General features: G+C 44.7%; 1 protein-coding gene across 2 annotated transcripts in view; it reads right to left on the reverse strand.

Annotated features, from left to right (window-relative positions):
• Positions 1 to 10,289, reverse strand: part of UBE4B (ubiquitination factor E4B) — a 122,087-nt gene extending 111,798 nt beyond the window's left edge. Inside the window, exon 1 of one of the 2 annotated variants that reach the window (XM_005216967.5) lies at positions 9,539 to 10,289. In XM_005216967.5, coding sequence (XP_005217024.1) covers positions 9,539 to 9,562 — 24 coding nt within the window. In that variant the 5' untranslated portion in view covers positions 9,563 to 10,289. 2 annotated transcript variants of the gene reach the window in all.
• Positions 10,290 to 11,515: the final 1,226 nt, after the last annotated feature.

The raw sequence follows: 11,515 nt of genomic DNA on the forward strand, positions 1-11,515 counted from the left end.
CCTCTAATCTCCTCTTTCCTTTTAATTTTTGGCCATATCGAGTAGCATGTGGGATCTTAGCTCCCCAACCAGGGATCAAACCAGTGCTCCCTACAGTGGAAGTTCACAGTCTTAACCACTGGACTGCCAGGGAAGTCCCTAATCTCCTATTTCAATGTTTCCCACCTCAGTATAAGACAATTCCTTCTTCCAAGCTGCAGAGACTATAACTCTTGGTATGACTGTGATAGAGACAGCTAGCTACCTCTTCCTATACATTCAGCCACCTTTGTATCTGGCTGTGGCCAAGTGACTAAGTTCTGACCAAGGAGATGTAAGCAATGACAGGTGACACATCTGATCATGCCATTGATGGACAAAAACATGCCCTCCCCTTTAGTTCCTTCCTGAAGACTGGAATGCAGATGTGCAGGCAGGCACTGGAGCAGCCATCTTGGATTACAAACTAGATGGCCACTTACAGAGGATGACAGCACTAAACAGAATGTGTCTGGCTCCCTAGAAATCAAGGAATTACTAAACCAGTTCGCAACCACCTACCCAGATTTCTACTTCGAAAAAAAATTAGCTTCTATCGTATTAACACCATTATTATTTTGGATCTCTCTGCTGCAGCAGCCAAACCAGTATCCTAAGTAATGCACAGAATTTGGAACCCGGAAGTAATCAACCTAGATAGAATATAAATATGTGGCAATGACTCAGGGCTCAACATGGGCACAGATATTGCAGAATGAAAGTTTATAACCCTTGTTAGGCCACAATAAAATGTTTGGTAAAAGCTGTGACACCTCAGAAAATAACCTGCATGTCTACCTGGACTGTAATTCTAGGGGAACTGGTTGAACAATTCAGAGTTTGGTGCCTACTGGCCTCTTGCCAATTTAAGCAAGAAGTCCCGCAAGAACAAGACATACTCAAGCTGCAGCTTGCCGATTTGCAGACAGAGATAAAAGGGAAGACAGGTCTGCCTAAGTCATGGCCACAGACTAGTCTAAGTTGGCTTAGTATGGTAATTTGGAGACCAAGCAGGACTGAAGAAGTCAACTTCTTCGGTCTCCTGAAGGAGACAAGCTGGAGACACTACTCAGCTCCAGGAAGGGGATATCCTCCATGACCTGCCCCAGAGGAAAACAGACACTGAAAAGCTACCACGGAGGGCCGGGACAGGGCAGTTCCTCCAAGAAAGCACGTGTGTGCGTGCTTCAGTTCTCTTTGCGACCCTGTGGACTGTAGCCAGGGCTGCTAAGTGGACTGCAACAGGAACACCCACAGCTGCCAAGGCAGGGAGCCTCCACGCCGCAGCCTGGCAGGAGCTGACGATAGCCGTGGACCAGTGAGGGATGTGTACTCCCCGTTTTTCCTTTTGCCAAAGGGGACTTATTTCCATGCTTCTATCCAACTCCACCACAGCACATGGGGGCGGGGAGCAGAGAGCGGAGAGCAGCTGATAACTTGCATTTTAATCTAAAGGTTCTTGGACTGTGTAACACCCGGAGATTCTGGAGGCTGATAGAGGGAAGGCATGGAGTGTGTTTTAGATCTCGGAAGAAGGGTTTAAACAATAATGCCTTGACAGTACCCCTTTCCATGTGACAGAACTTCTAGATAAGCACACAGCTAACCCAGCAAGAACTGCAGTTCTCAGCCTCCTAGCTAGGAGCTGTGGCCATGTGACTTAGGTTCTGGCCAATGGGAAGCGAGCAGAAGTGACTGGTGCAACTTCCAAGCTGTGCCATTAAAGAGGAGCATGATGGGACTTCCCTGGTGGTCCAGGGGTTAAGACGGCATGCTGCTCCTAATGCTTAATCCCTGGTTGGAGAACTAAGATCCCACATGCTGTACAGTCAAGAAAAAAAAAAAGAGGAGCATGATTTCTCCTTCCCCTCTCCTCTCTTCCATCTGGCTACAGTGCAGATAGACGTGGAACAAAGATGGAAGCCATATGTTAGGATACTTGGAACAACTGGACAGAAGGTGCCTACCACAGTGGCCCCAGCCTCCCACCCAGACTTCTATCTAGACAGAAATAACCATCTAGCTGGTGTAAGCAGCTGCTATTTCATGTCACTCTGTTATATCAATCCACAAAATATCTGACTATTCTTGGTCTGACCTTTTCTCACCTTCTCCACCACTGACCCTGGTCCTGGGACTCTTGTGCTGGCCTCCTGACCTTTCTTCTCCACTTTCACTCTTTCCTCCTTCATCTTTTCTCCTCAAAGAAGCCTCTAAAATGATTCTCTTAAAACAGAAATCAAAATGTAAGCCCCATGAAGGCAGGGATTTCTGCTTACATTGCTCATTCCTATAGCCTCATGGTCTAGAAGAAAGCTGGGCATATACGATGTATCATCATATACAAAATGTCACTGACTGTAAACTGCAACACTATTTTTTGCATTACAAAGGGGGTTAAAAAAAAAACCCACTACCTACTAAATCATAACAAAATGTCTTAACAGACCAGACCAGAGTAGTTATCAGTTTTATCAGCCTTTCATTGCTTTGAAATTTCTAAAAAGGTGATGTATCTCTGATCTTCAAATCCATTGCTTGGGTATGAAAGGCAATCCTGCTAACTGTATGTGCTATGTGCTAAGTCACTTCAGTCACATCCGACTCTGTGCCCCCATGGACTGTAACCCGCCAGGGTCCTCTGTCTGTGGGATTCTCCAGCCAAGAATACCGGAGTGAGTTGCCATTTCCTCCTTCAGGGGATCTTCCCAACGCAAGGATCAAACCCTCGTCTCCCACAGCTTCTGCACTGCAGGTGGTTCTTTACCACTGAGCCACTGGGGAAGCCCTCTACCTGTATGTTCAATTTCAAAATGTGATACAGTTTCAGAGACTTACGGATTTCTGCCTTTCTACAGCTCCCTAATGCAATTGGTTGTTGCTTGGTAATAAAATATGAAATTGCCATTTCCCTGGTAGTCCAGTGGTTAAGAATCTGCCTTACAACACAGGGGCCTCAGGTTCCATCCCTGGTCAAAGAACTAAGATCCCATACGTCATGGAGCAATTAAGACTGCACGTGCCCGGCTACTGAACCCTCAAGCTCTGGAACCCGCATATCACAACTAGAGAAGCCCCAGGGCCCCAATAAATAACCAATAGAAGCCAAAATATGAAATTGTGGTGATTCTTTCAACCATTTTCTTTACTGATATCAAGTTGAGACCACCCCTCCCACTGCCATTTTCATTTCTCTTTTTCATACAAAGTAACATTTGCTTTCACTGCTGATCAAAGTATAATTTGGGGGAAGGCATTTAACATAGCAGGCTTCCCAGGCAGAGTAGTGGTAAAGAGTCTACCAGCAATGCAGGACACCCGGGTTTGATCCCTGGGTCAGGAAGATGCCCTGGAGGAGGAAATGGCAACTCACTCCAGTATTCTTGCCTGGGAAATCCCAGGGACAGAGGAGCCGAAAGGGTTACAGTCCCTGAGGTCACAATAGAATCAGACACAACTGAGTGACTGAACACGCATGCATTTAACATGGCAACTAAATTGATCATGCATAGTGCTCAACTGAAGGCCAACAACACGAACAGGTATAACCAGGTTTGCATTTAAACAGGAAATGACAACTGTGTCACAACTGCCACGTGGTCAGCCACGATTACACCAAGAAGCATCCCAAGCTCAAAGATTTGAAAAGGTAAAGGGAAAAAGGGGGTGGGGAGCATCTCAGAACTGACTAAAACTGGTGGTGCTAGTGGTAAAGGACCCTCCTGTCAATGCAGAAAACTTAAGAGACGTGAGTTCAATCCCTGGGTCAGGAAGATCCCCTGGAGACGGAAATGGCAACCCACTTCAGTATTCTTGCCTGGAGAATCCCATGGACAGAGGAGCCTGGTGGGCTACAGTCCATAGGGTCACAGAGTCACATACAACTGAAGCGACTTAGCACGGTAGCACGGCACGGGGAGTGTCTTAGAACTGACTGAAACCCAGTTAGAACTCAGTAAAGGTTTCTCGAGTAAGTGAATGACTTCACCTCCTGCCACTGTGTCCTTGCTCAGCCCCAACCACACTTGACCCCCATGGTGTTCCTGAAGCAGTAGGGGACGTGCCCCTGGTTTCTGCTGTCCCCTATTCTTTCAAACACTCTTCCCCCAGATGGCTCCGTCATCTTTTAAATTTTTTTCCAGAAGTCACCTCCCCAAATTGCACACACTTCTCTTATCCTTACTGCTCTCCATCCCTTTATAGCCTATTTTATCTTTCTCCATGGTACCATCACATATGACATCTTTTAAAAATATTTATTTCTTTATTTTTGGCTGCACTGGGTCTTTGCTGATGCAAGTGGGCTTTTCTCTAGTTGCGATGTGAGGGCTTCTCATTACAGTGGCTTCTCTTGTTGTGGAGCACAGGCTCTAGGGTACACAGGCTTCAGCAGCTGGGGCTCACAGGCTTAGCTGCTCCGAGGCATGTGGGATCTAGCTGAACCAAGGGTCGAACTAGTGTCCCTTGCACAGCAAGGAGGATTCTTAACCACTGGACCAGCAGGGAAGCCCACCAAATGACAGCTTATGTGGATATTTATCACGTCTCCTCCCACCAGAAAGAAGCCCCATACCAGCAAGTCTCACGTGGTGTCTGACATGTAGCAAGTAAATAGCAAATACCATTGAAGGAGCTGCTACAAGAAGCTGTCTCCACCTAGACACACCCCAAGTACCGTCTCAGAAAATGCTCTGTGCGAGAAGCAAAGGCCTGAAGATCCAAGGACCCCCTCATCAGAAATCTTGCGATCTTTTCCCCATAAAAGAATAGAAGGCTACTTGATGAGCTCCACTCTTAATGGTAACAAGGGGTTAATGCTTCCAGTTTCCATCTCAAAAGGGAAAATAAAAATGCCATAACCATTACAACTTGCTCAGATTATTCTTTTGGAGGAAGTTTAGTAATGGGATTAAGAACTCTGGAATCTGACTCTGGATTAGAATCCAGGTTCTACCACTTCCTAGTTGTGCACTTTTTGGCAAACTGCTTAATTGCTATCAGCCTCAATTTTCTTATCTGTAAAAAGGGAATAAGAATACCAACTTTATTGAGCAAGTTAAGTGCTTAGCACATATTTAAAATTCATAAATATCAGCTAACATCATTACCATTCTCTGTCTCTTAGCTAAAATGAACCAAAAAGAGTTGAGAAAGGGTCTGGAGAGGTAACATTCCACTCTCCTACCAGGCTTCAGGAGAATCCTGGTTATAAAGTGAGGGGCAGCAATTATCTCCTGGGGAAAAAAGTGACCTTAAGTCATGAGGCCTGTTACAAAGAAATGGTCAGAAATGGAGATGCTAGAGTAGAAAGGCCAGAGGTAGGGGCCTCTATGTTGGGTCATCTTTCAGTGACCCAAACAAGTATCTTCTTTCTCCACAATCTGCTCCTTGTCTAGAATTTCTTCTCTCTCCTCCAGTCCATCCTTCTCTCAAACTAGAAATCAAGGAGTTATCTTTTTCTTTCCTGCCCTGCCTCCACCTCCTTCACATCAACCTGAGCATCAGAAGTGGCTTAACTTAGATCCTCAAAATTTCTCCTGTCTGCTCTCCTCCATTCCCACTGCCAAGGCCTTTGGACTCCATTGCTTGGCTCCTCAATAGCAGTAGCAATCTCTGAATGCATCTCTCAGCCTGCAGCCAGCTTCTTTCCACCTACCTTCGACACCTTGCCAGTCATCTACTCCCTTAAAACCCCTCAAAGGCTTGTTACAGTCTTACTGAGAAAGTTCAAACGCCTGAGCATTTCTGAATACTGTCTGAGATCTGGTGCCTGTCTGCCTGTAGCCACTCCCCCACAAATCCTATCTCCAGGCCCACTACTTGCAGTTTCCTGAGCTCCCCAGTTTCACAGTCCATTCCAAGAGCCCTTTGCCTGACAACTACTGCTCAGTATAAAGATCAGTTTTCCTTTTTTTTTTTTTTTTGGGGGGGGGGGGGTACTCATGAGTCATCCAGGTTCCTAGTTCCCCAACCAGGGATCAAATCTGTGCCCTCTGCGGTGGGAGGGCAGAGTCTTAACCACTGGAACACCAGGGAAGTCCCCAAGCATCACTTTTTCTTGAAAGTCTTCACTAAGATGCTATCCCACCAGGGTTCCCTTCTTGATTTTCTTAGGAGTCTTACTGTGCAGGTGTCCATAATAGCTCTTAGCACCCTGTGTTGTAATTGCTGGACTCCTACCTGGCCCTACCCATCCCCCAATCCCATAATAATTTCTTTAAGAAAAAGACTGTTTCTCTTAACCTACCTAATACATTGCTGGGGATGTACAGCATCTTTTTAAAAAACAGTTGTTGAGTGAATGATAATTGGAGGAGTGTGATGAGAGTCAGCACCAAAAAGACTATAAACTTGATCACATCATGAATGAATTCATGAAGAACACTTTTACAGAAAAGTTATGCAGATCAAGCATGTTAGTAGGATATTTATAGAGAAGCTGTGGTGAATTTATTGCCAGTTGTTAGGCAGTAAAATACAGTAAAAAGAGCTTTTAGATCAGGAACCCTGGGTATGAACTCCAATTCTGCCACTTCTAAGCCAGGGCACTATGAACTTAACCTAAATCTCAGTTGCTTCACCTTTAAAACAAGGAAATTTGAAGGATCTGCTGAACTGCTCTGTTTTATCAAATGAAACAATGGTTATAAAGTGACTGGCACAGAGCAGGCTTCTAAGACTGTTAATAAATATCGGTCCCCTTCCACCGAAAAAACTGCTAAAATATCCAAGGTCACACATTCTGCATTTGGGAAGGAAGACAACTTCTAAAACCTTTACCACACCCTGAATCCCAGCCAGCTCTCTTAAAGATGAACTAGGTCATAAAGATTTTGCCAAAAAAAAAAGAAACAAAGCAAAGCAAAGCACATCATTTCCATGAAAACACATCATCACCACAGTTGAAAACAGTTTAAAATACCTGCTCTAATCACAGCATTATTTTGGTATTAAAACAAATAAACAAACATGAGTAGGGTACAGGATGAATGCACTGTAAATAATAACGCCTTGAAATGCGGTTCCTGGAAAGAATAAACTTAGTCATGGATCTGCTCTATGTGCTATGGAAACAGCAATGAAGTTAAAGAAATACTCTCCTTAAAAGCACAAGAAAGGAAAAGTACAAGAATTCAAGGTGATCAATGAGAGGGACCAAAAAGTAGCCATAATGTACAATCTTCTAAAGCTACTAGCCTGGCTATGATGATGATGATGATGATTTACTAGCTAAGTCGTGTCTGACTCTTATGACTCCAAGGACTGTAGCCCACCGGGCTCTTCTGTCCATGGAATCCTCCAGGCAACAATACTGGAGTGGGTTGCCATTTCCTTCTCCAGGGGATCTTCCCGACCCAGGAAGCAAACCTAGGTCTCCTGCATTGCAGGCAGATTCTTATCCGACTGAGCTACAAGGGAAGCCCTAGCCTGGTTATAGCAGCCTCTATTTTTCATGGATTACATTCTCATCTATTTCCATTTTGCTAAAATATAAAATCCTGTCTTACCTGATTCCCTAATTTAGATTGAAAGGTCACGGTGTTGACTGTTTTACACCCTGAGATGCATGTTTGAATTTTCAACAACATAAATGTTATCTAACCAAATCAATGTCGCCTACCACACCTATGACACAAGTTTCCACCAACAGAGTAACAATAAGGCAAAAGCTTCAGAAATGTTTCTGTTAAGAACTGTTCACCTAATGCCAGAATTAAAGGAAATGGATTTTTAAAAAATTTAAACTTTTCCCCAAAAAAGATCTATTCTAGATTCTATTGAGAGTAAAATTACTGAACTGTCCCTTTGTGGTCAGGCCAACTAATTTGTTGAACATAAGTTTATATTGATCTTGTATTAGTGAATTAAATTTTTCATATTTAATATTCTGTTGACCTTGAAAAATATCTATCTCCTCCACAATGATTACATTTGTTCCTTATATGGTCAAAAAAGTTAATACCTTCCCTCAAGGACTGGGTAAAGTAAAAAGCTGCAGTTCAGATTATACAGCTCTTTAACTGGTTTGTATACTTTAATGGTTTGAAAACAATTTCTTGGTAAAAACTCAAGAATGTAAAAACTTCTAAACCAGGAACTATTTAGAGAATGTCAAGAAAAATGTAATTTCTACTACTTAAAAACTCTTGGCCTTAAGATAAATGATCCATGAGGATTAATATTTTTTTAAGGGGGGGTGCACTTTTAAAAAAACGACACAAAACGAAGTGCCTCTAAGAGGATCTCTTGATGGTTCCTATATGAAAGAAGCTGTTCAATATTTTTCTAATTTAAGATTACATTACTGATGCATTTAGAAAACGAAGTCAGTAACACAGAATGGGTAATCCTGACTTTCTAAACAGCCAGGTATCAAAGCAACAAAATTATTTGCTTCCTTTCCTACCTGACCCTTAGCCCCCAACTCGCCTGCTTCACTCTGGAGAATTTTAGTCTCTAGGTAAACATATTGACTACTCTGTAGCAAAAACTGAAGCATGGAAGTTTTACAGTACAACCAACCTGACTGACAACTACTTTTCTAATACTGTACAGAAGTTTTACAAGAACCAGTGGAAGAAATGGTAGGTAGAAGACAAGGAGGTCAGGAGGGGTCCTGAAAGAGAAACTCAATGTTTTTTTTTTTTAAAGGGGGGTGGGGAGTCAACAGAATCACAGGAAATTCCCTGTACCCTAAATGCCAGTTTTTAAGATTATTATTAAATAATCTAGAAGTCATCCAGAAAGGGATCTGTAATAATCCTTTCAGAAATGATAATAGGGGGAATTTTCAAAGTCATTTGCTTCCATTTGCTTCCTGTTCAGTGTCTGCTACAGCAAAACACGAGTTTGAAAGGGACAAAAACTAGAAAAAATCACGCTGCAAGAGAAGTACGCCAGAAGCCATTACTGGTCTGTTAAACTGCTAAATTTTAACTGTAATTCACTAAGCTATTGAGAAGATACACGTTTTGTTAAATATCAAAGAATCTGTTTGTAGGCCACCCCCAAACACACACGTAATGTTCAGTCAACTTATACAATGACGTGTCCACACATACTCGGGATTTCAAATCCATTTAAAAACAGACACCCATACATTCTGATTCCACCCAAAATTATTCTTTCAATCTCTGCAGTAAGGCGCGGGCGCGCACACGTACGTGCGCGCGCAGGCGCGTGTACAAACACACACACACACACACACACTCAACTTCATGTAAATCTAGCCCTTCTAGCTTAAATACCCTGAAAAAAAGAATAAAAACCTCAATATGTTCTCCTCTTCTTTAGACTCTAAAAGAAAACTCGAAAAGAGGCAAATGGAATACAGGATGCAAAAAAAAGGCAAAGAAATATAAGAGAATACAATCGGAGACCCTCTTAGGGACTCATTTTATTCTTAGATGTCATCTCCATCGCTGACCAAAGGCCAGGCACCACTGGCGCAGTATCACGCCTACCCAAAGCGCCAAAGAGTTGCCAACTAATCTCCCAAGGTGTCCCCCAACCTCCTCACCTCATCAGCGCTCAGCTCCTCCATCGCTTTCCTCTTAATGGTTAAAGGCGTTAGGGAGAGATCTTCCGTTCTTTGAGACCAGGGCGGGAGGAGAGTGGTAGGTGTCTATCGGGCTGTCTGGTCCCCCGAATGGGGGAGGTTTCAGAATTGCATAGTCAGAGGTTAAAAAATAAGAACACGAGAGGCACTGAAATGCCTTGGCGTCGGTCACTCCAATCGCCCCAGAGACTCCTACAGCTGCTGCCGTCTCCAGCAGCCTCCTTTGACCGCCACTGCTGCTGCTACAGGGTTTATCTTAAGGCGCCACTTATTTACCCTCTGCTTCCCAGGTTACCCAGACAAGGAGCTCGGTCTCCAGCTCGCCTCGTGCCCGGAGCCTGCTGGGTCTTCGGGCTGGTGGCGCGGTAGCTGCGCTTCCTCAGCAGATCCTGCTCTCCTTCCTACCCTTTGACCCTGGCGGGAAGTGTTCAACTGCAGAGTGGGTGCCCCGAGGTACGGCGACCCCACAGCCGCCCAGGCAGAGCCCAGCACTGAGGAGGGAAGCTCCTCCCCTCCCAAAGCAAGCCGGCCACGCCCCTCCTCCACGGCGGAGCTTGGGCAGGGGGGAGGGGGAGGACCGGACTCTCGATGCTTTCGCTGGTAGAGTAAATCCGCCTACCCCTCCACCCCTACTCTTACCCCTCGCCCCACCAAGTATTATTCATCAAAACAACAGGGCGGCCATCTTTGAAAGGGATCACGTGACCTCTCCAGAGAGGCGGGGCTTCTGGCCCTAGCATGAGGCAGCCAATGGGCCGCGGGCGTCGCACCGCCTATTTCCTCTCGCCTGCGTCTCCTCCCGCCTCCACCCCACCCTCTCCCCCGCAGCAGCGCGGGGCAGAGGGAGGGGCGAGTGGGGCCGCGGCGGGCCGGCGGAGCGCCGAGGGGGCGGGGCGGCGCGGTGCCTTGGCGACGGCGCGGGCGGGGGCGCGGCAGGCTGGGCCCAGGTAGATTGCCGGGACCGCCACGCGGGCGAGCGATGGCGGAGGCCGCGGGGCTGGGTGGCTGCACGGACAACGGGAAGATTGGCCAGAAGGGGACGCCTGCCGGTGACCCCGGCCCGCAGCGGCTCCTTAGTTTCCAGGTTCTTCCCTTTAGCGACTCACAAACGCCTGGACTATACACGATGCTGCCCAAACGAAATAAAAGAAAACGAAAAATGTCTGCTTTTTGGGGCGAGCGTTCACTATCAGCCTAACCGCTCACATTTTGAAAAACTAAAGCGTAGACTCTTACACCTCCCCAGAGAAAGCCCATTTAGAAGAAAACTTTAACACAAATAGAACTTCATTTTGCTTTGTCCTTTTAGAGAGTTTCAGATTTTTTTTTAAATAAAAAAGTGTGTTCCAAAGTGATGGCAAATTTGAAAGTATAAATCAGTTTGAGACCAAGAAAATTATGAAGTGCATATACAAGGCAGACTTGTGGAGCCAAGAAAAGGAAACCATTGTCCTTACCTGAACAAGAATGCAAAAATTTTAATTGAAATAAATGTAATTGACATAGCAACATACTGTGTTTTTAGGTGTACAATGATTTGACATATGTATATATTGGGAAATAATAACCAATAAGTTTAAATTAACATCCATCACCACACATAGTTTTGTGTGTTTTTTTTTCCCTTGGAATAAGCAGTTTAAAGACTTATTCTCTTAACAACTTTCAAACGAATGCTACAGTATTGCTAATTATAGTCTCCATGCTGTACATTACATCCCCAGGGACTGCTATAACTGAGTTTGTACCCTTTGACCTCCATTTTGCCCACGCACTATCCGTCTCTGGCGACCATCAATCTGGTCTCTGAAGAATGCAAATATTTTATAATATACAAATCTAAACAGCAGTCAACGTTTAACAGTATCATGAAATTACAGATTTTGCCTTGTATGAAGAATATACTGTTTGGGATGGTTTACTTCACCATAATTTAAA

The sequence above is a fragment of the Bos taurus genome, chromosome 16, assembly GCF_002263795.3.
Source record: "Bos taurus isolate L1 Dominette 01449 registration number 42190680 breed Hereford chromosome 16, ARS-UCD2.0, whole genome shotgun sequence".
NCBI lineage: Eukaryota > Metazoa > Chordata > Mammalia > Artiodactyla > Bovidae > Bos > Bos taurus.